The sequence below is a fragment of the Miscanthus floridulus genome, chromosome 10, assembly GCF_019320115.1.
Source record: "Miscanthus floridulus cultivar M001 chromosome 10, ASM1932011v1, whole genome shotgun sequence".
In the NCBI taxonomy this organism is placed as follows: domain Eukaryota; kingdom Viridiplantae; phylum Streptophyta; class Magnoliopsida; order Poales; family Poaceae; genus Miscanthus; species Miscanthus floridulus.
Window position 1 is genome coordinate 109,175,771 of NC_089589.1, and position 26,455 is coordinate 109,202,225.

At 43.2% G+C, this 26,455-nt stretch overlaps 2 protein-coding genes across 2 annotated transcripts; one reads left to right on the forward strand and one right to left on the reverse strand.

Annotated features, from left to right (window-relative positions):
* The first annotated feature begins 916 nt into the window (after nt 1-916).
* Nucleotides 917-5,716, forward strand: LOC136489258 (uncharacterized). Its single transcript, XM_066485946.1, has 3 exons — nt 917-1,126; nt 1,275-1,421; nt 5,390-5,716. The coding sequence occupies exons 1-3, from the start codon at nt 917-919 to the stop codon at nt 5,714-5,716; spliced, it is 684 nt and encodes a 227-aa protein (XP_066342043.1).
* A 17,081-nt stretch (nt 5,717-22,797) lies between these two features.
* Nucleotides 22,798-26,142, reverse strand: LOC136485295 (probable histone H2A variant 3). The gene is made up of 3 exons (XM_066482205.1): nt 26,093-26,142; nt 25,825-25,962; nt 22,798-23,277 (listed from the first exon to the last, which is right to left on the reverse strand). Exons 2-3 carry the CDS (start codon nt 25,927-25,929, stop codon nt 22,981-22,983), a joined length of 402 nt encoding a protein of 133 aa, XP_066338302.1. The 5' UTR covers nt 25,930-25,962; nt 26,093-26,142; the 3' UTR covers nt 22,798-22,980.
* Nucleotides 26,143-26,455: the final 313 nt, after the last annotated feature.

The following is a 26,455-nucleotide window of genomic DNA, read 5'->3' on the forward strand; positions in this document are numbered from 1 at the left end:
CGGACGCTGCCTCTTAGTGTTCGGTCACTTGACCTCTCCAGCGTCCGATGACACCGAACGTAGTCTGTTGATCAAATGAACTGACCGGACCCTGCGGCCAGCGTCCGGTCACACCAGGGCCAGCGTCCGGTCAGCATTTGACCCTCTATTCACTTCCAACTCTCGATCATGTGTGAATGAAGTTTGCTCCAAAAGATCTTAGGCCTTCATAGGAGCTACCTAGAGCTAGTTTTAACAAGTGTGCACCACACCTAACTCACTAGACTCACCTAGGTCAAGCTACCCATCCATACCCCCCTTAATAGTACAGCCAAAGGAAAAACAATGTCCTAAACTACTCTAAGTGTCACTCCAACTCCAATCGACACTTAGAACTAGTCATCCTTAACCTTGCCGTCCATCCTTTGAAAACCAAAACGATTTCCATCGTACAGGAATGACAACCTTGATTGCCCAATTGATCTCCATTACCATGACCTAACTTACTTGTCTCTGTAAAACACATGTTAGTTATAGTAATCTTGTATTGTCATTAATCACCGAAACCCAACTAGGGGCCTAGATGCTTTCAAGCCTGAACAACTATCTCAGGTACCCCCGTGGCAGGCTATCGGTGGTAAAACATCGACAGCTGGCGTGCCAGGTAGGGGCTTTCAACGATTTTTTTCTCGAGAGCTCGGCGGACCTCGACCTCAAGATGACTTATTTAGCGGGAACAACCTTCTTCTTCGGATCCTAGATCTTCGAGGCATGCGGTGATGGCAAGCTGTGTACCCATCTCCAAGAAGAAAAAGAATTCGATGACAAGAATAATCCCATCGAGCAAGAACTCGCCAAAAAAATGATGAAACTTTCGACTTCGAATCCAACTCGAAAAGGAGAAGAAAGCGGATACGAAACTGATTCTGAGAAGGAGATGGAGCACGACTCCGACTCGGACAAGGAGATGAAGCGCAATTCTGACTCAGACAAGAAGATGGAGCATGACTCCAACTCGGATAAGGAGATGGAGCACAACCCCAATTCAGATGCAATTTTCAAAACAAAGGAGCCACACCTAATTGTACTCGAAGACACAACAGCAATCATGAAGGAATATAACCTGTACGACTCCAAAAAGAACTCGGTAACGTATGGACTATACAACACAGCATCAATCTACCAACACTTTACCCAAGGCAAGATGAACTCAGCAAGAAAAATACTCCTGGAGGGAGCACAAGAAGGGATGATCATGACAATTACCCCACAAGACTGCGTGGTGCATTGGCCAGGTTCTTTCACCTCAAGCAAAGCCCAGACTAACACGTACGTTGAAGAACTACCTTATCAAGAGGGAAAAGAACTCGGATCTAGCTCAGAAACTACGACAGCTCAACCAAACGAAGGATGAAGCACCATACAAGAAGAGCTCAGAAGAGGTACACTGTATACATGGTGGAGTAGTTAGAACAACCTTTGGAACCACCACAGATACCAGATATAAAATCTTCAGACGAATCAGAAGGCAACATCTCGCCGGAGGAGAAAAGCGACAGCAACGAAAATGATGAGCAAAGGCTAGCAAGACTAAAGAAGAATAAATTGAAGGCTGGAAGAAGGAACAGGGCTAAACAAAGGAAGCAAATCTAGAATAAGTACAAGGCGGAACTAACGGAATACAACAGAAAGAAGGCGGAAAGAGAAGCCGCAAAAAGTACAAAAAGGGAAAGAATTGAAGAATTAACAAAGGAGTTGTACACCCTCATGAACAACGAAAGAACAAAGGAAGATCAGAAGAAAGAAGTTGGGGGATCAGAAGAACAACCCGGCGAAGAAGTTCCACAAGAGCCACAAGGAGAGCAACCACCCAAAAAATCAAATTTTCAAAGGCTAGGACAAATAGAAAGTGCTGATGCTAATGGAAGGCAGGAACATTACTCAAAGCAACAAGAAAGAGGCAAACCAGAATTGAGCCAACGCTACCAAGAAATATCAAGAAGATTTAACAAAGAAGATGACTACGGAGAATCCGAGTTTCAAGAAGATAGGTCTTATTACAGAAGGGCAAGATCACCAGACTACAGAAGAACAGAACCATACGACAGATTCCCTTGTTTCGCAGGAAGACTACAAACATTGAAACTACCACACAAATTTAAACCAGCAAATCATTCCAAGTACGATGGCAAAGTAGAACCAAGACAATGGCTAAGAGTTTATTCCCAATCTATTGAGTTAGCCGAAGGAGATGACAACATCAAGGCTCTATTTTTTCCAATGGCCCTCGAAGCAATGCCACTACAATGGTTTGACAAATTGAGACCAAGATCAATCAGATATTGGGAAGACTTGCAAGAAGCTTTCTACAACAACTTTGCAGGCATTATTACCCATCCAATGACCGCAGCCGAGTTGAAAGGAGTAAGGCAAAGAAGAGGAGAAAGTCTAAGGGAATACTATAGAAGATTCGGAGAATTCAGAGCTCAAGTCCACGACATTACCGATAGAGAAGTGATAGAAGCCTTTGCGGAAGGAATCTCAGCAAACTGGCAATACAAAGACTATTTCAATGAGAACCCAAGAACAAATGAAGATTTCAAGAGGGTTGTTGAAAAGCTGATTTCAGCAGAAGAAAGAACCCGGCATCGGTTTGCTAGGGACAACCCAGAAAATAGGAGACCTGATTATAGACAGCAAGACAAAAGGCCGAGGCAAGACAATATGGTGGCAACCACAGACAACAAGAGAAGATACAATGACAACAGCAACGGTGGCAATTACAATGGCAACTACAATAATAACAACAGCGGGTACAACAGTAATAGCAACTATCGGAGTAACAACTACCAAGGAAGAGCACCGAAAAACATAGAGAACATGCCATGTCACATACACCCAGGAACTAGACACAAGTTAGTTGAATGCAGCACTTTTCAGCGGCAATTCATGAAGAGAGAAAACAGGAATCAAAACAACTCGGAGCAAAAACAAGAAGAATCTAAGAAGGAGGAAAAGAAAGCTGAAGGAGATTATCAAGAACCCAAACGCCAATTAGCAGTTATATTTTCAAGTGTTCCTAACACGTGAAGCAAAAGGCAAGAAAAACTAGCTCACAAAGCCATCATGGCAGCTAAACCAACCACCCCAAGATATCTAGATTGGTCAGAGTACCCCATCCACTTCACAAGAGAAGACCAATGGACCAGTACAGCAAACGCAGGATGCTACCCACTGGTACTGGGTCCAACTATCGCAAGAGTGGCAGTAACTAAAGTACTCATCGACGGAGGAGCCAGGCTCAACATAATTTTCGCAGATACTCTCAGAAGGATGAATCTGGATTGTGAAGGACTAATGACACCAACAAGCACACTATTCTATGGAATAGTACCCGGCAGAGCAGCTATGCCACTCGGACAGATAACCCTACTAGTCACCTTTGGCACATTAGACAAATACCGGACGGAATTCATCAAATTCGAAGTTGTAGACTTTGAATCATGCTACCACGCAATACTTGGGAGACCAGCTTTAACAAAATACATGGCAGTGCCACACTATCCATACCTACTACTCAAGATGCCAACAACAAAGGGCGTATTATCATTGAAAGGAGATCTAAAGAAAGCACATGATTGTGACGTACAAGCAGTACAAATATCCGAAAGATTACAAGACATAAAGGAAGGAAAGGAGATTGCAATACTAGCCAAAAAAATGAACCCGGATGAGCTTCAAATACCGGCTAAGAAGCCAAGTAACTTTGCACCACCAAAAGAAGCCGCTACCAAGACTATTGACTTATTGACTGGTGACCCGGAGAAGACGGCAATCATCAGTGCAAATCTCGATCCCAAATAGGAACTTGCGCTCACCAACTTTCTTCGGAACAACAAAGATATCTTCGCTTGGAAGCCGGCCGACATGCCAGGGGTCCCAAGAAAGTTGGCTGAGCACATAATTGATATGAACAAAGGGTCCAAATCCGTTAAGTAGAAACTACGAAGATTCGCTCTAGATAGAAAAGCAGCAGTCAAAAAAGAGATCACCAAGCTCATGGCAGCGGGATTCATCAGAGAAATAATCAACCCGGATTGGCTTGCCAACCCGGTACTAGTTGAGAAGAAGAATTCAAAAGAATGGTGCATGTGCATTGACTACACAGACCTCAACAAACATTTCTCAAAAGATCCATATGTTCCACCAAGGATTGATCAAATCATCGACTCAACAGTAGGATCAGCTCTATTATCCTTTCTGGATTGCTATTCAGGCTATCATCAAATATCTCTAAGAGAAGAATACCAAAGCAAGACATCATTCATTACACCATTTGGGGCATATTGCTACAAATCAATGTCTTTTGGGCTAAAGAATGCAGGAGCAACATATCAAAGAGCAATTCAAACTTGTTTGGGAAATCAAGTCAGAAGGAACGCAGAAGCATACATTGACGATGTAGTAATCAAGACAAAAGAACTCGGATCATTGATAGAAGACCTAGAGGAGATTTTCAAGAATCTAAAAGCATGGCAGTGGAAGCTAAACCCCACAAAGTGTGTTTTTGGGGTCCCATCAGGACAACTACTCGGATTTATAGTCAGCAACCGAGGAATTGAAGCAAGTACAAAGCAGGTTAAAGCCATCATGGATATGAAACCTCCAAAGAAAGTTAAAGACGTATAGAAGCTTACAGGATGCATGGCAGCACTAAACAGATTCATCTCCCGACTAAGAGAAAAAAGGGCTACCTTTCTTCAAATTATTGAAAAAGGCTAGAAATTTTGAATGGACAGAAGAGGCAGAAGAAGCATTCCAAAAGTTAAAAGAATACCTGGCATCATCACCAGTAATGACACCACCAAAAGGCAAAGAGGACATGATGCTATACATTACAGCAACCAAGAGCATTGTCAGCACAGCAATTGTGGTTGAGAGAGAACCCGGACACGCTTACAAAGTGCAGAGACCAGTCTATTACATAAGCGAAGTACTAACAGAATCAAAAGTGAGATACCCACACGTGCAAAAACTACTTTATGCAGTGTTGATATCATCAAGAAAGCTGAGACATTATTTCCATGAACACAAGATTACAGTGGTAACCAATTTTCCACTTCAAGACATTCTACGTAACAAAGATGCAACATGTCGGATATCAAAATGGGCAGTAGAACTCGGTGCTCTCAACCTAGACTTCAAACCAAGAACAGCAATCAAATCTCAAGCATTATTCGACTTCATTGCTGAATGGACAGAAATCAGTCAAAAAGAACCCGAACCAATACTTGATCATTGGAAAATGTATTTTGACGGTTCCCTAAAGTTAGGAGGAGCCAGAGCAGGAGTGCTATTCATATCACCAGAAGGAAGACAGTTAAAGTATGTGCTATAAATACTTTGGCAGGCAACTAACAATGAAGCAGAATATGAAGCATTAATACATGGTCTAAGAGTTGCAAGCTCACTTGGGATCAAAAGGCTAATTGTCTACGATGATTCAGCTGTAGTAATCAATAAAGTCAACAAGGATTGGGATTGTACAAAAGACAATATGGATGCATACTGTGCTGAAGTTAGAAAATTGGAGAAAATTTTCCAAGGGCTCAAAATCCATCATGTACTAAGGGATTCCAACGTTGCAGCAAATGTGCTAGCCAACGTGGGATCAGATAGAGCAAAAATACCACCTGGTATATTTGTAGAAGAACTCATAGCCCCATCTATCAAATAACCCGGGAACATAGAAAAGGAGAAGGAGACAACAGATCCAATGGAAATAGATCAAGCAGAAGAACCAGACCAATCAAGATAGATCATGGTCATACAAAATGATTGGAGACAAACATACATTGATTTTATCAAAGAGAAGAAACTACCCGAAGACAAAGCAGAAGCAACCCGGGTTATACGAAGAGGCAAAACCTACGTTCTGGTGGGAGACAAACTATACAAAAGAGCAGCATCATCTGGAGTACTACTTAAATGTGTTCCAACAGATAAAGGAAAGGAAATCTTGGATGAAATCCACTCAGGATGTTGTGGAAATCATATAGCCTCTAGGACACTGGTCGGCAAAGCATTCATAACCAGGTTCTATTGGCCAATAGCTCTCAAAGATGCAGAAGAACTCGTCAAAACAAGCAAGAATTGCCAAATGTTTGCCAGACAATCACATGTGCCCACTCATAATTTGATATGCATACCACCAGCTTGGCCGTTCTCATGCTGGGGGCTGGATCAAGTTAGACCACTCAAAAAAGCAAAAGGGGGCTTCAAATACATATTTGTGGCAATCGACAAATTTACAAAGTGGATTGAATATAAACCTTTGGTCAAATACAGTGTAGAAAAGGCAGTGGAATTCATACAAGACATCATGCATAGGTTCAGCATGCCCAACAGAATAATCACGGATCTTGGTTCACCATTTACAGCAAGAGAATTTCAATACTAGGCAAAAGATTGTGGGATAAAAATCGACTTTGCATCAGTAGCACACCCACAGGCCAATGGACAAGTTGAAAGAGCAAATGGACTCATATTACAAGGCTTAAAACCAAGATTATACGAAGATTTGAAAGATTATGGTGCAAAATGGATCGACGAACTACCAAAAGTAGTATGGGGTTTAAGAACCCAGATTAGCAGAGCCACTGGCTACTCACCTTTCTTTCTGGTCTATGGATCAGAAGCAGTACTACCAGCCAACTTGATATGGCTATCTCCAAGAATAGAACAATACGAAGAAGGCAAAGTCAAAGAAACAAGGCGGTTAGAAATTGATTCAATAGAAGAAATAAGAGACATTGCAATAATCCAAAATGCAAGATATCATCAAGGACTACGAAGACATTATGATAAAAGTACTCAGCCCCGATCACTAAAGCTAGGGGACTCAGTATTACGACTAATCCAAAAGAAAGATGGACAACACAAACTACTCAGTCCATGGGAAGGACCCTTCATCGTGAAAAATGCAACAGGACCCGGCACATACGAGTTGATGACTCCAGATGAAATACCAGTGAAGAATACTTGGCATATCAGCCAACTCAAAAGATTCTACAATTAGTACAACATATTGTACTCAAGCTTCAAGAGAAATAAAGCAGAAATTCTTCAAGAAGAACGACTTCAAATATATAAGCCCTGTCCAACGGACAGAACCAACTCGTAATCAGGTTGGGGAGAAAGGGGCTTCCCTGTTAACAGCCAACCCGAAAACGGTTGTGCTACATGTGCAATTTTGTCACTCAACCATATGCAGATGGTTTGATTGACGGCCAACGGCCAAATAAGCTTCTTGGGTAAGGAGACCCAAGCTAGCATTTGTCACTCTACCAAAAAAAGAGATGGTACGACTGACAGCCCTGTCCAATGGACAGAACCAACTCGTAATCAGGTTGGGGAAAAAGGGACAGCTCTGCAACAGCTCAACCCGGAAACGGTTGTTGCTAAATGGGCGCAATCGCTGACCCCAAGAGCTGGTATGATTGCTTACTTACCCTACAAACAGCCAACCTAGAAACGGTTGTGCTATACGGGTCCGATCGCTTACCCCAAGAGCTGGTATGATCATTTACTACGCCCATCAAGTGGCGCTATCTACAAAAACAACTCGGTCACCTACCCCAAGAGCGGTACGATCGACTACTTCGCCCAAGGAGCGGCACAAGCACGACAACAACCCGGTCACCTACCCCAAGAGCGGTACGATCGACTACTTCACCAAAGGAGTGGCACAAGCACCACAACAAATCGGTCGCCTACCCCAAGAGCGGTACGATCGACTACTTCGCCCAAGGAGTGACACAAGCACTACAACAACCCGATCACCTACCCCAAGAGCGGTACGATCGACTACTTCGCCAAAGGAGTGGCACAAGCACCACAACAAATCGGTCGCCTACCCCAAGAGTGGTACGATTGACTACTTCTCCAAAGGAGCGGCACAAGCACTCCAACAACCCGGTCACCTACCCCAAGAGTGGTACGATCGACTACTTCGCCAAAGGAGTGGCACAAGCACCCCAACAAATCGGTCACCTACCCCAAGAGCGGTACGATCGACTACTTCACCAAAGGAGTGGCACAAGCACTCCAACAACCAAGTCGCCTACCCCAAGAGTGGTACGATCAACTACCTCGCCCAAGGAGGGGCACAAACAATCCAATAACTCGGTCATCGACCCCAAGAGCAGTATAATCAAGCACTCCACACAAAGAACAAGCGCAATCAACTCTACAACTCAGTCAAGCGACTACTTCACCCCAAGAGTGGAACAATCAGCAAAAACAACTCGGCAATTTACTCCAAGAGCAGTATGGTCGACCACTTTGCCCCAAAAGCAGGCACAAGTAACAAGTACAACTCAGGAGCTTACCCTCAGAGCTACCCCGCCCCAAGAATGACGCATGTCTATAGTATAAATCGGTTGATTACCCCAAGAAAAGTATAATCAACTCCATCAACTCTACTACATCACCAAGAAGAAACAAGCTATGGCAAAGCACGAAAAAGCCACAAGGAACTGGTCAAAGCCTGCTCATATCAGACAAAGACAAATTCAAAAGCAGGGCAAAGCCTGATCATATTCACAGAAACAAGTATATATTACAAGAAACCACAAGTTCATTACACAAAATGTCTAAGGAGCTGGAGGCACAACAGGGAGTACATTCATCTGTTCCAAGATTTGGTCTGATAGACCACTAAGCTCTACTTTGGCCTCCTCCCACTATCTTGAAAAATCAGCCGATACAGAAGCTTCAGTAATCCGCTCAAGAGGGGCATCAGGGGCAAAAACCCGGACATATGAAACCACATTGTTGATGCATCGGTGAAAGCCACTCTTTACAAAATCATAAAAAAGGGAAGAAAGCACCGGTATTATACCTCCAAGGCCCAGATTCCTGTCTTCTAGCCGACAAACTAAAGCAATGATTGGACTGACTACAGCATAAAGAGCCCGGAATTGATCATGGGCAACCTTCAACCTCCCTTGCAAGTCTTGTACTGACTTCATTGCCTGAACAATATCATGATCAGCACCAGCTCTCATCAAATTCGCCTGGGCAAATAAATCCTGAGCCTCTTGCAGTTTTGAATCAGCAAGGGTACTTACAGATTCATCATTATTTTCAGAGGTACGGAGGGTATTGACCATCTCTTCCCTCTCCTTCATCTAGACCTCTTTCTCTTTAACAAGAGCTGAAAGAGAAAGGAAACAACTCAGAAAATAAGAGAAAGAGCCCAAGATATATTAAAGCAATGAAAGGGGAACTCATCAGCTTTCTCCCTCTTCAAATTAGAGCTCTCAGTTTGAGCCTCTGCTGCAGCTTTCAGAGAAGAATCTCGGACAGCATCAGTATCAGCAACCCTAGCATTGAGGGCAACCTCCATAATTCTGCGCTACTCCTTCTCCTGAGCCAGCTCAGCACGAACCCGAGTTAACTTGGACTCAGCATTCTTCAAGTCGGCGAAAATCAGGGCAGCAGATCGCACCTCTTGAGGACCAAACAAGAGATCTTGATCTTCAACTAAAGACTACAGCAAGGAAAAATCTTATGAGAAATAAGAGACAGGGAAGAATGAAAGTAAAGAGGCAAAGAAATTTAGTACATTACCTTGAGCTTGGCGCCATAAGCCTCCCATGAAGAAACCAACTCGGCCAACCGTTCAATACGGCCAAACTGAGCCATTTCCTCTCCTGACCAAGATAGCAGAAGAGTACTCGGCCCAGATGTCGACGACCAACCAGCATCAGCAACAGAAACAGGGGGAGGGTAATTGTTAGAATCCTCGCCCACTACCGCATCAACTCGAGTAGCAGCCTCGAGGGAGTACAACAAAGACAACCCAAGTGGCAGACGAGCAGCAGCAATGCCCGAGGGACTATCCACAACTCGGTGCTCCTCCTGAGAGGACACCAGAGCCCCAACATTCTGTTCCTCAACATGTGGCTCAAGAGGAGCAACACGAGGAGGAGAAGCTACAAAAAGCAGAATTATAAGTCTACAAGGATATAGAATACATAAATTATACAAGAGACAGAAAGGCAAAGACAGAACAAGAGCTCACAAACAACAGATTCTTGTAAAGCTTTTTCAGCACCAAGGGCTAGAGAAGACGATGCATCCTCAGAAGGCCTGTATTTGAAAAAGAACCCGATTAATCAAAGACAGAAGCAAAAAATTATCAGGACAAAGAGAAAAGAAGCCAGAGCTTACTTGATAACCTTCTTGAAGCTACCTACCACCCCCGAGAAGCCAAGATTCAGAAGTGGCACATTAAACAAATCATCCTTAACCACCTCAAAGGAGGGGATTGGGATGGCCCCCAGGACAGAAGCAGATACAACTATAACAGAAGGGGCGCAGGGTGCCGGTTCACGACTATATTGAAAAAGGCAATTTAGTTATTGTGGAAATGAGCAAAAAGACAAGCATAAGGAAATTTACAGCAGAAGACTTACGGCCGAGTGGTCAAGGGGACCTCATCCTCAGTCTCCACCTCGTTCAAGGCAACAGACTGACCTTCTATCAAAACAACAAACAGAGCTCGGATTAGCAAGACAAGTTAAAACAAAGCTAGCAAAACAACTCGAGAAAGGCTAAGAACAAGCTCACCTACAAGAATATTACCTGTTGAAGAAATTTGACGAGTTGAGCATCGCCTCTTGGGCAACGACTGCTTAGAAACAGCCTCAGTTTGCCGCTTCCTAGATGACAAGATATATTGAGCAATTCTAGGATCAGGGACATACTCAACATAGGAGTGTTGACCTCCAAACAAGCCAGTGATAAACCTGGCAGAAGAAGAACCCGGCCCGGTGGCAGCGACCACCGTAGGACCAGCAACAGCATCATAATCTTCATCTTTTTCTTCGGTGGGCTCTTCAACGGCAGCCTCACCACCAGCAGCAACAACTATCTTGAGCTTAAAAGCTCGGCAAAAACCCTGCAATAAGAGGTCAGGCAAAGTCAACAACAGATGCAAATCATAAACAACAAAAAAAGAACTCGGGAAGGCATACGCATACCTTAGGAGGGTGAGCAGCATCATACTCGTCCACACGAGCCGACATCATTGAGACACCACTAAGAATCCACCCCAACCGTTCAAGGACGACTTCTTCAGACAACTCGGCATCTAGAATAAGCCGAGAAGGATCTGAAGAACCAGTGTACTCAAAACCAAAATGCACCCTCTGCATAAGAGGCTGCACCTGACGATGCAAAAAACTAGCAACTATGCAATTACCAGTTAAGCTCAACTGCTGTAAAACCTTAACTCGGGCGAGTACAGGCTTGTGAGTAGCAGTTTCAGCAGCAGAAAGCTTATCCTTCCAAATAGGTAAAGCACTCGGAGTCACAGAAAGATTAGAAGAAAAATAAGGAGCCGGTTTTGGGACATAAAACCATTTTTCAGCCCAATCTTTAATAGAATCAGAAAGAGTAAGAGAAGGAAAAGTCACCCCTTGATGGGTTTGAATAAGGCAGCAACCAAAGAGGGAAGGATTCTTAGAATCAGAGAGCCGCATACGAAAGAAGTAGCGGAAAAGAAGAAGACAAGGTGGAATTCCAAGAAAAACTTCACAAAAATGTGTGAAAGCAGATAGAAAAAGAACCTCGTTTGGGGTAAGATGATGAACTTGAATCTGATAAGATCCAAGAAACTCTAACAAGAAGTCAGACAGGGGATAACAGAGCCCCGCCCGCACAAAAGGAACAAAAAGAACAGACTGATCAGGAGAAGGAGACAAAATCAAATGCTCACCAGGGGAAGAGAAATTAGAAAGAAATTTCTCTTGGATGAGCCCGTGGGCAACCAGCAAGTCTAGCTCCACCTCCTACGTCGTCGGCTTCGGGAACTGCTTCTGCATCCGCCTCATAGCCATGAATTCAGGATTGTCAATTTGCCTAAAAGTTTTCTCCTCGTCAACAAACTCACCCTTGCCGTTGTTCTTCACCATCAATCGAAAGCAAGGGCCAGATGCAGTAGCAGCAGCAGCAAGGGATTTGAGGCGGCAGATGCAATGCTAGGGTTTTCTCAGCAACGAGGATTAAGGAATCTTTCACCGCAAAGGCAAGTGGAGCAACAGTAACAGGGCAGTCATTTTTATAAAGGGAAAAATACATGGCCCACGCGACCCAAGTGAAAACGGTCACCAAAAATTACCGTTACAGCAATAATTACAGTATGCACCAGAGAAGAGCAACGGTCCGTTCACACCACAACGGCTATCAATCCATTCACAAGAAAGTTATTGAGAAAATAATATACTACAAGTCGAGTACGTTTACACAGAGGCAATCGAAACAAAAAGAGCTCGGACACATCTCCAAACAAGTCGGACAACAACTCAGACAATATAATCTTTTACTCCTTTGATCAAGAAGATACTGGGATTACAACAGAGTACAAGATCTGATAAATTCAACAAAGAAAGCAAAGGAGATCATTCTAGAGTGGCAGCAAAGAACCTAGTGGAATTCGAGGTTGCAACCCTCCGCAGGCAGATAGAGCAAGCATGGAAGCCACATCACAAGAACTCTTCTAACTGCCAACGCGAAAGTTATCAAGTATACAAAAGCTCGGCGGCTGCTCAACCTCACACAGCAGCATATCTACGAATGAGGAAAGAATTGAAGAAAGAATTTCCTACTCAAGGCGGAACCACAACCAACAAAGAAGGAAAGCTACATCTGTACCATGAGATCAGGAAAAACACGCTCCTGAGAGCTACTTTACTCAGATAAGTCAAGAAACAACCTGGTTTGATCAAAAAAGAACCCCGATGAGAAGTACCCACCACAGAAAAGTATATTTTTTATTTTTTGACCCTCTAGCTTTTTGTACCAAAAAACAAAAGGCTCGGGGGCTATACTCAATGAGTGCAATTTTTTGCAAAGATTGCACTCGCTGCACTCAAAGGAAAAGAACTCGGAGGACATCAAGACAGAGAGACCCTCTAGCTTTTTGTACCAAACAGCTGAGGCTCAGGGGCTGCACTCATAGAGTGCACTTTTTTCAGCAAAATTACACATCAGTCAGAAGAAGAATCAAAGAAGACCATCTCAAGATTTCACTTCAAGAAGAACCCGGATCAAGTCTACAACAACTCGGCCCTTGAAGCTCAATCATGAAATGCTCGGGGGCTTGTCGATGGGGAACCCTACGGGCCCCCCATAGACCGTACTATAGGGAAGTAGGCCTTGGTAACAAGGCCCACAGCCCAATCGCCAAGAAGAGCACGGAGCAAAGCAACGTGCAAAACCAAAACTCCAATTCAGACTATACAAGGAAAGGCGCCCGAAGCATAGCTTAGGACTCTGACCTTGTATCCGAGTAGAACACAAACAACTCCTCTCAGCACCTGGATTATAAAGGGTTGGTGAGGATATCCCTTGTAAACGACTGAACACAGCTAATACAAAAAGCAATACGATGCAAACAGGCTAACGCCGAACTAGACGTAAGGTTATTACTCGACCAAGTCGAGGGCCTAAACCAGTATAAATCGTGAGTCTCTTTGCGTAACCGCCAAGTTCCACTATTCGTCGAAGCCCAAACAACTGTCCCGGGTACCCCGTGGCAGGCTATCGGTGGTAAAACATCGATAGATCCTCATAACGGAAAATCCCAAACAGGATTTGTATTCCTACATGGAGGTACAACTATTTTATGAAAGTCTTCTAAGCAGACTCTAACAGCAACCTCTACTAATCATTCTGAAATTATTGCACTATACGAGGCCTCACGAGAATGTGTATGGCTTCACAGAATGATTAACCACATACAACAGTCATGTGGTATTGGTTTAATTGAATCACCTATAATTATCTATGAAGATAATTCTGCTTGTGTTACACAGATGTAATCAGGTTACATAAAGAGCAATATCACTAAGCATATTGTTCCTAAATTGTTTTATCCCCGTGAATTACAACAAAAACGGGGAAATAAACATCTTGCAAATCAAGTCATGTGATAATCTCGCTGACCTATTTACTAAGTCCTTACCAACTTCTGTGTTTCAAAAATTGGTACATGGAATTGGTATGCGGCGACTTCGAGATTTGCCAGAATCAGGGGGAGACATCTCCTAAATATTAACCTGTACCAGCATCATATTATACTCTTTTCTTTCATAAGTTTTACTTATAAGGTTTCTTGTTAAAGTTTTTAATGAGGTAATATTGACATAAGCATGTGTCATATTTCCTATTTTTCCCACCGGGGTTTTTGTGAGAAATATCAAAGACACATATTGCCCTCACAACTCATACATGGTTTTTCCTTGAAAAGATTTTTCATGTGAGTTATCCAAGAGGCAATACCAATAATATGTCGTCATATTTTCTCCTAATTTTCCTACTGGGTTTTTTTACAGGAGTTTTAGAGACATATCACTTTATATTGCTTCTCATATTTTTCCTGAAAAGGTTTTTGGGGAAGTAATCTATATGTCGTATCTCCAATATTTTTCCCCACTCGGGTTTTTAATGGGATACCAATGACATAGTGATTTATTTAAATCACACTCATATATGTTATTTTCTCCTTATTTTCCTATAAGGTTTAAAGGAGTTTTTATAGCATATCTATACATACATATTCCTCAGATTTTTCCCACAGGGTTTTTCGAGGAATTCTAACATACAGCTACATTAATCTCAAAGAAGATTCGATCAAGGGGGAGTGTTGTGAAACGACACCCCCTGGCCGAAGGGACGCATCCATCCAAACGACATCGTTTCACAGGGATGATCTCATCCATTGATAGAGGCAGTTAGGATTAGTATAGACAGTTAACCATTGTCATCAAAGGGACATGTCCTTTGGACACTAACAGTTGTGTCCGTACGGACACACCCCTTCACTTTATATATATATATATATAAGAGATCAATGAAAACGGTTAGTTGTTCCAAAATCTTGTTCATTTTTATTCACTTTTAACAAAACCCACCACATCTACTAGGTCTTCGTAATCCCTAAGAAATGGAAGTGCTATACCATACCGTTAGTGAAATGACTGTCGAAACTGGGGAAGTAGACTGTCGAAACTGGGGAAGTAGTTCCAGTGATTTACCCTGTTCATGAACCCCGTCAGGAACTAATTTGATTTGGTTTCTTCTAATATCTCAGTTGATCAGTGTCTACACCCAAAGGATCACGGAACTGAAGCTCTCACTGGTCACTATACAGCAGTGTTATATATCCACAGCCAGACTGCAATATATATATACGCACACAAAGTCCTCGCTTGGTCTACCATCAAAGTAAGTAGGAGTGCCTTGCTTCTTGCATGCCTGTGGCACTTCATTTGCATGAGGTTTCCTGAAATCACACATGAAGCTCAGCATGAACCAGGATGGAACACATGACTGTGACACACTCGACGTACACAACAGGCGGAGCAAGGCTTCATCATAATCATTTTAGCATCAATGTAGCAGCACTACATAACAGAAAATGCCATTGCCGGTTCAAAGATGGCAGATGATGTGTTCTTCTTCTGCTCCGCGAGGAATTTCCGGCCTTTTCGTGTTGGTTTCATGCACCTCATTGCGTTTCATGCACCAGCCAATTCACTTGAAGGTTTAGCCTCTGTACCAGTGCCCCCCGGCGATTCCTCCACCCACACATTGCAATTGGATCCCACCCTCTAACAGCCATATATCAGACAATGGGTCCCACCCCCCTATCCATGAAGGAATGAAAAAGAAAATGTTTTGAGAAGAGCGTAAGAGCAGGATACTACACTACTGCCTGTACGTGTCTCTTTTGGGTCAGCATGACAGTGACTTGAGAGAAGGGCAAAGGCATTATTCATCTCATCCATGAGACACTGAACAATGATCCGATGGGAGGTGTGAGGGTGCCTGCCTGCCCCAGCAAGCATCAGCAGCAGCATGGATGGGGCAGCCTCACATGGATTGTGTTGTGCGCGATCGATCGATCCATCCATCCATCTCTATCTCGCCCTCTTCCACACATCCTAGTATCCTACAATGCAAACCCCACACAGCAGCAGCAATTATGCTCCTGCCCATCTTACACTTTCCACTATGTTTTCCCCAACCTTGCTGAGCTCCCAAACAAAGCACATGTGACTATGTGAGGGCTTTGCCGGGAGAAGGAAGCTAACCCTTTACTTCCAGACACTACAACCTCACAATGCTAGCTTTTGGAGTAGATTTTTTGTGCGGGAAACACTAGGAAAAGCTCCATGGATTGGTGACCCCAGCATGGCATGGCAGGCGGCAGCTCAAGATGAAACTACAAGGAATAGGATGGCATATGAAAGCGTAGTGTGTTTGGTAGTCCTAGTATTTGTCTGTCGCAAAACAGGCCATGATCCTCTTTCTCGATGTGGCCATGGAGCGGCACGTGCCGGATCGTGACGCTGAAAGTTCCCATGGTGCAAGGTGTGCCTGGGGTAGCGTTGGCACGTGACAGGGATGAACCAAAGGGGTTTTACGACTCCCCCATGCATGTTACCCAGTACCCAATGCTTAGATTGCTTGGCATGTCCGGTGGTGGTGGCTCCAAAAGCAGAGCAGGGACCTAGCGTGCCCTGCCTCTGGGTTGGGCAACACTTGGTCCCAAGGTTAGGCCTGGTTCCCCAAATTATCACATCGAATCTTACGGTACATGCATGGAGTATTAAATATAGACGAAAAAAAAACTAATTGCACAGTTTGGTTAGAAATCGCGAGACGATTGTTTTAAGACTAATTAGTCAATGATTAACCATAATTGCTACAGTAACTAACATGTGCTAATGATGGATTCATTAGGCTTAATAAATTCGTCTCGCAGTTTTCAGACGAGCTATGTAATTAGTTTTTTTTATTAGTATCCAAAAAACTCTTCCAATATCCTCGAAACATCCGATGTGACATCCAAAAATTTTAATTTCGCGAACTATACGCAGCATTACCCAAAAGTTCAGTACGTTTTTCCCCCCGGAAATTCCCTCTGCCCTCGCCGTACCACGGCGAAATGCTTCATCGTCAGGGATTTACAAAAGCGGTTTATGGATGGTGGTGGAGACCGGCCTCTGTGCAAAATTCAGCCCATGCCCTGGCCCCAGATCATCCTTTCTCTCGCCACAGGAGAGTAAAGTACCAAATACTCCAGTAGTTGGGCTCTATCCACTACTATGACAGATACATTTGTAGAGCGGAGGCCCAATGAGCAGAGGAACGGCCCAGTAAGTTGTATGATGAGGGAAAAAAAAGAAGAGAGAGAGCAGAGCACAGCCAAACTGCCCAACCAAGCAATGAGCCCAACCAATCCCAGCAGAACATGAACATATTTAACCGACAGGGTACCCACCGTAGCAACAACCAAGAAGCCCAAAGAGGTTCAGGCACCGTAGCCGAGACATCTCACAGATTTAAATGTACTTCCTCCGTTCCAAAAAAAAAAAAGGTGACGTTTTTTATTTTTAGACATCGTATTTGACCGTTCGTTTTATTCAAAAATTTTATATAAATTATAAAATAAATAAATCATTATTAAAGTATATCTAATGATAAAATAAGTCATAACAAAATATATGATATTTATAAAAAAAATTGAATAAGACGGATGGTCAAACAAGATGTCTAAAAGTAAAAACGACATTTTTTTTTGGACGGAGGGAGTATATGATCAGCAGCCATAGGACGTCTGACAGGGCAATCTTCTCAGGTTACCAGGTTTGTCTCAGAGGTTATCAGGACTAGTGGAAATGCACGTGCGACACGTGCGTGTCTAAAAAAAAGTTTTTTTTTTCTTTAATAGAAGTGTTGAGTTCATGACTATTACATTTTATTTTACAAAGACAAAAACATACATTTTCTCAAGATTACAAATTCAACCCCTAAAGTTTATGAAAAAATGTATTTTTAATTATATAAGATTAAAATTTTAAACCTAAATAATTTTGAATATATCAGCACTGGGTTCATAAAATGTTAACAAACATTCAGCCAGCATTACATTGGGTTTCTTTTCTTATATAAAATGTTAAGATTAGTCAATCACCCTAATTATGTCCATATCAGCCTGCTATCATAATAATCTTTAAAAATGAGAATAACGGTGTGTAAGACAAACATAGAGATCTTCCCACCAAAACTTTTAAAGCATGATGATTCGCTATTAAACCTTTGGCTGGACTATTGTGAAGTATATGGATGAGAGACGTCAATCACCTAGAAACCATGTTGGAAGCATGAAGAACGAAATAAACTCGGTGATCAAAGAATCTGAATTCTTATCTTCCACAGCATTATTCACTGAAGTTTCATGCTTCTTCAAACGAAGTAGTAGTAGCTTACAATTGTCATCTGATATATAAGCACACAAACACAACATCGATGAAAAATGAGAAATTTGGCACAATGTCCACTTACCGTTTTCTGATCCAAAATGCAAGAACGCACAAACACATTTACCTCTCCCTGAGCCCTATGCACTTTATACAAATCCTATCACTACAAAAGACATGACCTTCTATGATGATTTGCTCCTGAGAACGTCTAAATTTGTTTCTAAGTCAGTCTATTTTACTATGCTTTTTGGTGCTAATATGACTTTATGACAAAAAATCTTTGGCCGTCGTTAAGAGCCCGTTGAAATCGTCGTAAAATAAAGGATTTCAATATTGTGACTAACTATAAATCATCATAACATGCTAACTGGCCATCGTCACAAATCTATGACAACATCAGTTCATTGTAAATATTTTATTTAAAGTTTAACAAGCTATGTGTAACCCTACACGTCATAAGTTTTTGCATTTTCCATTTAATAGGCCACAACCTATATACATAATACCAGTTAGCTAGTTTTAAAAAATGTAATAAAATAGTTAATTTCTAAAATATAAAGTTATACCCTATATATGCACTTTATACAAATTAATTCAAAACAAGAATGCAAGAATTCAAAGCTTTATATAACAACAAAAAATATATATACATGTTCCATACCTTAAATATTCGCAACTCTGCCATATAATCAAGAGCTATATAACAATGACCCTTCTTCAGCTCTTCAGCCTTTTCCCATGTAATACTTGCCCTGTTCAATGTAAATGGTACTGTTTCATCACTACCGGAAACCGGCATTTTGCCGAGTGTCGGAGGCTTTGCCGAGTGTATTTTATCGGACACTCGGCAAAGACAGTCTTTGCCGAGTGCCAAATAAAATACACTCAGCAAAAAAAAAACACTCGGCAAAATGCGTCTTTACCGAGTGCCTTTTTCTGGCACTCGGCAAATATGTATGTTGCCGAGTGCTATTTTTTGGTACACGGCAAAATGCGTCTTTGCCGAGTGTCTTTTTTCTGGCACTCGACAAATATGTATTTTACCGAGTGCTATTTTTCGGCACACGGTAAAATGCGTCTTTACCGAGTGCCTTTTTTCTGGCACTTGGCAAATATGTATTTTGCCGAGTGCCTTTGTTTTGGCACTCGGCAAAGAGGCATTTTGCCGTGTGCATTTTTTTTTTGACCCTCAGCAAATCAGTTTTTCAAAACAATTTTTGAGGCCCTAAATGAATTCAAATGAAAAACTTTTCAACTACAAAGTTGTATAACGTCTCAAGATCTACAAAGTTTATTTTGGTCATTTCTTCACTTGACAAAGCGACAATAACGTTGTTCATAAAATCTACATCTCTCATATCTCTCATATTAGTTTCATGAAAGTAGAAGAGAGATATATAAGATTTGTGAACAATGTTACTACCACTATGTCGGATGAACAAATGACCAAAATAAACTTTGTAGATCTTGAGAAGTTATGAAATTTTGTAGTTGGCAACATTTTGATTTGAAATCATCTTGTCATGCAAAAACGACGTTTGAATTTGAGAATTTTAAAATTTGAATTTTTCAAAAGACCTCGGATGGAAAAACTTCCTAAATGAAAATTGTAGATCTCCAAAAGTTATGAAACTATGTAGTTGACAACTTTTTGATTTGAAATCATCTTATCATGCAAAACTACGTTTGAATCTCTCAAATTTGAAATTCGAATTTTTCAAACAACCTCGGATGGAAAAACTTTCTAAATGAAAATTGTAGTTCTCGAAAAGTTACGAAACTTTGTAGTTGACCACTTTTTGATTTGAATTTGTTTAGGGCCTCAAACAAGCAATTTATTCTCGGTTTAGTATAATATACGAGGATAGATAACAAAATCTAGACACAAGTGACAGGGTAGTGTAGTGGTAGAGCAGCAGACACGCGAGGGAGAGGTCGATGGTCGGGCGTTGGCTGGTGGCAGCCTCCCTGGAAAATTTTTTTTTGAAAAATTTTACTATTATTTTTGGGTTTTTTTTCGCATTTTCATTTTGCCGAGTGTAAATCTTTGCCGAGTGCTTTTCCGGTGCTCGACAAAAAGCACTCGGCAAAGAAGCCTTTGCCGTGAAGGAATATGCCGACAGCTCTTTACCAAGTGCAGCACTCGGCAAAGGCTTTGCCGAGTGCAAAGCCTTCTTTGTCAAGTGCAATTGCACTCGGCAAAGCACGCGTCAGCTGTAGTGCATGGTAGGAAAAAGAAACACTATGAAGTACTTTAGAAATATACTGCTTTCACCTACGTATGATAAGGATATTTTAGAGAGAGAAGCTACCTCAGAAAAAAAATAGTAGTGTGAAATCCAACCTTGGAAACATAAAGCTGTATTTATATGACCAATGTTATATGCTTTCCAGAGGATTGATGACTGATGTGATGCAATGAACTGAGATCGGCATTATACAGCCTCTTCGTTTGGCTGTGGCTTGTCGTAAACGATCGTAAATTTCTAGCCGGAACAATATTTTTCTCTCACACAAACTAGCCAGCAGTACTTCTTCACGAACCAGCAACGATACGAACCAGCCAACCGAACAGGCTGATAGAGGGTTTTGTAAATTTGTGTCTCATTACCAGATTTAATATAGATCACATTACCTGATCAAGATTTTGAACGGGGTCGTTCATATAACAATATTTTATTTCTTTGTGAAGTAACAATATTTTCATTTGAAATACACATGTGAAAAAGGCAGTTTTGAGGAGATTTTATTTCACATAAATACTTTAATTAATGCTTATAGTAGAGTTTTCTTTTTATAATGGGCCTGTTCGGCAGGACTGAAAAATACTGTTCCAGCTGATTGTTGTGAGAGAAAAATAATGTTCCGGCAAAACATGAACAGTGATTTCGTGAGTGACAGAGCCAGCCAGCCGAACAGCCTGATCGACTACTTCAGGGCCTGGACCATGACTAAGGCTGGATAACGAGCCGGCTCGGCTCGTTTCGGCTCGGCTCGTTCTGGCTCGTTAAGATAACGAGCTAGCTCGGCTCGGCTCGTTATCCTAACGAGCCAGAAAGCCAGCTCGGCTCGGCTCGTTAAAAGCTCGAGCTGGCTCGTTAAGCTCGTGAGCCAGGTATAAAAAATACACAAAATATAATATTTGCATTTATCTAAAGTTTGTGAATAATAATAATACAAAAGAAATGCATCTAACAACCTTAAATTGAATAAAAAATTAATATGCGCTAATATATATATAAGTATAATAAAATACTATAGTATTCATACATCTAACAACCTTAAATGATACTTTTTTTCCTGGAAGCTTGGCTCGTTTAGCTCGCGAGCGACTCACGAGCTGGCTCGAGTTGGCTCATTATAGCTAACAAGCTAAAATCTTGGCTCGGCTCGGCTCGTTATCTTAACGAGCCGAGCCGAGCCGAGTCGAGCCAGCCACGAACCGAGCGAGCTAACGAGCTTCGAGTTTTTCGTCCAGCCTTAACCATGACCAAAAGGAGCAAAATCCATATTGTGGTTCGTACTAACTATACAATTTAGACAAAGTAAATACGGAAAGCTCAGGATGGAGTGAAATTGATCAAATATTAAAAAAAAAAAGCAGTAGCTACAAAGGACGAACTCTGGCGCTTTGTGGGCATGCATGGCACTCGCTGGCTTGTGTACGTGTGCTAATCGCCGGCGGCTTGCACCTCCAGGGCTCCACTTCTTGCGCCAGCGATGGCATGCAGAGTACAACCGGCTGACTATTAGCAAATCTGTATTAATTAATAAGCCGGGTGTTGACAACAGAGTAACGATGGCGATGGTTGATGATGCGCGTGAAGAAGGTCGAACTGGAGTCTGGAGGACGTCGGCTTGATCAGTTGTCGCTATCGAGAGAAAGAGAGTGCATCGACCATCATATCCATACCTGAACAGCTTCTTGAGGAGGTCGAGGCCGCGGTAGAGTGCGAGGAAGGCGTCGCGGATGTTCATCTGGGCGTGCTGGACCTTCTTGCGGTGGACGAAGGCGGCGGCGGGGTCGGCTCGTTCCGTCCTTGCGGAGCACGTTGACGAGCTCCTCCCACAGTCCCACACCTTGAACGCCGCCCGGCCGGGGCTGGTGGGCGGAATGTCGATGCGCACCGTCGCCGGCTGACCGGCCACCAGCGGATGCCGAGGCCGCGCGCGTTCTGCCTCCGGGCTGGCCGCGGCAGTTAGTGGCTTCTCGTCTTTATACCTAGGAAGAAAAAAGCGAGGCGTCCGTTCGCCGCCGGTCGCTCGAAACCCCCGAGCCGCGCCCGCCCCCACGCTGCACCTCCAAGCGGTCCCGAAGCCACGCCCCCACACTGTGCCTCCGAGCGGATGTGGCCGCGGCGGTTAGTGGACACGGGTACAGGCGGCGGGTACGTTCGTCCTGCATAAAAAAACCGAAGCGGATGTAGGGATCGGTCGCCGACCACAAGGGAAGCGTGTTTCGTCACATAAGTATCGTCCTTCTCGTTTTTTGTCCGCTTATCAGGTCTATATCAAGCGTTGGTTAGAAAATCGAGACACATCCGAGGGTGGAGATCGTATGTGGGTAGAGGACTTTTAGGTAACAGGTATTTTATAATTCCTTCGCTCTAGATAAAAACCACTGACATGACAGCGCCGCCGAGTCACCGACAGACTTGCTCATTCATTCCTTGACACCCTTGTTGATGAGGGACTTGTGGATGTGGGGGATGACGCCGCCGCCGGCGATGGTGCCCTTGATCAGGGTGTCCAGCTCCTCATCCCCGCGGATCGCCAGCTGCAGGTGCCGGGGGCTGATGCGCTTCATCTTGAGGTCCTTGCTCGCGTTCCCAGCCAGCTCCAGGACCTCTGCTGTCAGGTACTCCAGGATGGCTGCCGCGTACACGGCCGCTGTTGCTCCCACCCGCCCATTGGCCTGTGACCTTTCTTTCAGCTGGCGGTGGATGCGTCCGACAGGGAACTGAAATTTACACATGATCAATCAGCTTATAATGAAGTTATGACTTATGTAGTCAGTCATCTACTGTTTGATGTTCTTCTGAAACAAAAGCAAAAGATAATTCAAGAAGACATGCAGTGTAAGCTCAGCAATATAAACATACTACATGCCCGATGCCCTGACCAGACTATACTCTCCGCACAAAGTAAATACAGGGGATTGCAGAAACTTTTGTGGATGTGGCAAATCAACAACTAACAATACATGAGACAATACTATCAACCACACAATAGATTGAGGACACAAGCCAAAGTCGGTCTAAACGGGTGCTAGTGCTACTGCTACATAAGGGCAGTCTGTAAAGACAATAGTCAATAGTGTCTTCCTTTTTTTTCAATGTGGTGACTGCTGAAATGCACAGCTCTACTATTCATATCTGCAACTAGGAACCATTGTTCCTTCAGAACTTCAGTGGGCCCGAGGGTCCAAGACCCTGATGACTAGAGGCCTCAGTGGAACAATCACATTATGACAGACATTGGCGACACCTGATCTGGTTTTGATCAGTGCAAAGATTTTAGGACTAAATAATATATGATTTCCACTATGTGGGGAGGCCACGTCTGAAAAGCTCAGGGTGCAAAAGGATATGGAAATCATGTCATGGTCAGTTTGGCCTTGGAATAGTTCTAGCAAACAGGGCACACACAACACCAGTTGTGGCTGTATGACATTACTTGGACAAGAAAAGCAAATCCTAGTTTTCCCAATCCAAAGGAACAATAAATAAATGATATACTGCAACAGATAAAGCTCTGGAGCTTGGATTTTCTGACAAACTCAACTAATTAAAAAAAACACCATAGTGATAGAAGAGCTAAAAACAAAATAAGCTTATACTAGTGTACAGTTCACTTATGAAATGGTATCCAACTCTGGATCAAATTAATGAACAACAGACATAGACGTATAATTGAAACCAAGTTAGCACCTGTCCATATTCTGTAGCATATAATTTGATTCAAAATTAAATAAGCATTAACTGTCAGGACAGAACACTATGGCTGAGAACTATCTTCTTGTCCCTAGGGGGCACGACCAAGCAAGGTTAGCAATGCAGACAACTTGTAAGACCCATGTAAACCACCCAGACCAAACAGCTCATGCACCAAATTCATTTTTTGGATGTTCTCAAGAAAAGATGAACACAAATTTATAAAAATTCCACTACTTTCATAGCTGCATATCTACTTCAAATAGATTGGTTGCGTTTTATCTGGGTAATGCCCAGTCCTCAGGTACAGCTTGTCAGTTGGCACTAGAATACACATGAGCAAAACATGAAAAGTTGAAGTCCAACGTATGTACTCTGTTCCTCTACAGGTGTAAGGTAATCCAGACACCGAATTGATGTTTATGTTCAGTTTCAACTCTAGATGGTCCCAATTCATGCGCCGCCAAATATGGTATCATTCAGCACTTGGGAGTTAAGCCCCTGAGTCACAGACTCAAAGAAACAAACATTGCACAACATCCCCTACATATAGGGTGTGTTTAGTTGGAGAGGTAAAAAATTTTGAGTGTCACATCGGATGTGTCGGAAGAATGTCGGGAGGGGTTTTTGGATACTAATAAAAAAACAAATTACAGAACCCATCAGGAAACTGCGAGACGAATCTAACGATACTAATTAATCGGTCATTAGCACATGTGGGTTACTGTAGCACTTAAGGCTTTTTATGGGTTAATTAGGCTTTAAAAGATTCGTCTCGCGATTTTACTGAGAACTGTGTAATTAGTTTTTTTTTCGTCTACATTTAGTACTCTATGCATGTGTCCAAACATGCTCTTTTACTGTAGAAGGTAAAAAAATTTGGAAACTAAACAGAGCCATAGACCCCAGAAGAAAAGAACCAGCACAGGCAATTAGATGACCGATCAATAAAAACTGTACCATCCACCTCATTGGCGACCCTGGAATGTAGTATTGCACCCGCACATGCCATGCTATGTCGATGACAATGCCCAGAGCCCCAAAATACATGATCAAACAAGAAAACCAGCAAATAAACAATCTTAATTTTTTCTGCTGCCTACAGGTGTTCCAGGTCAACGCCCGTGATCAAACAAGCAAACCGGCAAATCCATGATCAAACAATCAAACTAGCCAATAAGCATCGCACGTGAAAGCTCTACATCAAGAGTTCCAGGCCGACGCCCGACTACGCAGACTAAAATAAGAAATTCCCCAACCAAAAAGTCAAATCTTTCGCGCTAATCGTAACAAGAGGCCAAGAACAACGTTTTCCACTCCAAGCGGACATGGCAGGCCACCGCAAAAACAATCCACACGCCGTATGCCAAGAAAGCACAGAAAGCAGCGTCACGCCCAAGAACGAACCCTCATCGCCCCGTATGCCAAGAACGCACAGAAAGCAGCAGGCGTCAGCGTCACGCCCAAGAACGAGCCCTCATCGCGCAAGGGACGAAGCAGAGCAACGAGCCGAACAAGGACGAAGCAGAGCAACGAGCGGAACAAGAACAAGCGAGCGGAGAAAGCGGGGCGACCTGGAGGCCGGCGCGCGCAGAGCGGGTGATCGGCGCCTTCTTATCCTTGTCCATGCCGGCCGCTATCTTCGCGGCGATGAACCCCTTCCCTCCCTTCCCGGCCATGCTCTTCCTCCGCCTCGCTCCCGCGAAACGCACCTGGAAAACGAAGCGAAACCCCCCAACGATTTCAGGAAAACCACCAAAGAAAACGACCGGAATTTTGCGAGAAACCGTGGGGAAGAACAAAGACGCGCGGATTCCGGTTGGAATTGGGCTAGGGGCTTACGGTTTGGAGAATGTGGCGGCGGATTCGAGCGAGATGAGCAAGCGATTGCAAAAGCGGTTCTTGCCGGCGTTGGGGTTTTCGTCTCCCGGGCAAGGGTTTATACGAGGAGAGAAGCGTGGGGCTTCGGGTCTGTGGATTTGCGGTGTGGGCCTTTACTGGGCTATAAATAGCAGGCCCAATTTGTCCCGCCCACCTATTAACTGGGCTAAATGAAAAGGCTCGCCGGGTGATCGCGTCTGGCGGCCTGGCCTGTCAATAGCTTATAAACTGGATCCAAGAGTTGCTAAAAAATACCTGGATCCAAGAAAATCTGCCAAACAATTTTCAACTGATAAGTTGCCTGGATCAAACTCTGTTAATACC

What these genes read in the sequence shown, in the direction of transcription:
- LOC136489258 (XM_066485946.1), top strand. Translation starts at nt 917, where the DNA reads ATGGAGCACGACTCCGACTCGGACAAGGAGATGAAGCGCAATTCTGAC. An exon ending in ACGACTCCAAAAAGAACTCG is followed by an intron (nt 1,127 to 1,274) that starts GTAACGTATGGA and finishes TGCATTGGCCAG; the next exon opens with GTTCTTTCACCTCAAGCAAA. An exon ending in ACAAGAAGAGCTCAGAAGAG is followed by an intron (nt 1,422 to 5,389) that starts GTACACTGTATA and finishes ATACTTTGGCAG; the next exon opens with GCAACTAACAATGAAGCAGA.
- LOC136485295 (XM_066482205.1), bottom strand. Translation starts at nt 25,929, where the DNA reads ATGGCCGGGAAGGGAGGGAAGGGGTTCATCGCCGCGAAGATAGCGGCC. An exon ending in CTGCGCGCGCCGGCCTCCAG is followed by an intron (nt 23,278 to 25,824) that starts GTCGCCCCGCTT and finishes TGTAAATTTCAG; the next exon opens with TTCCCTGTCGGACGCATCCA.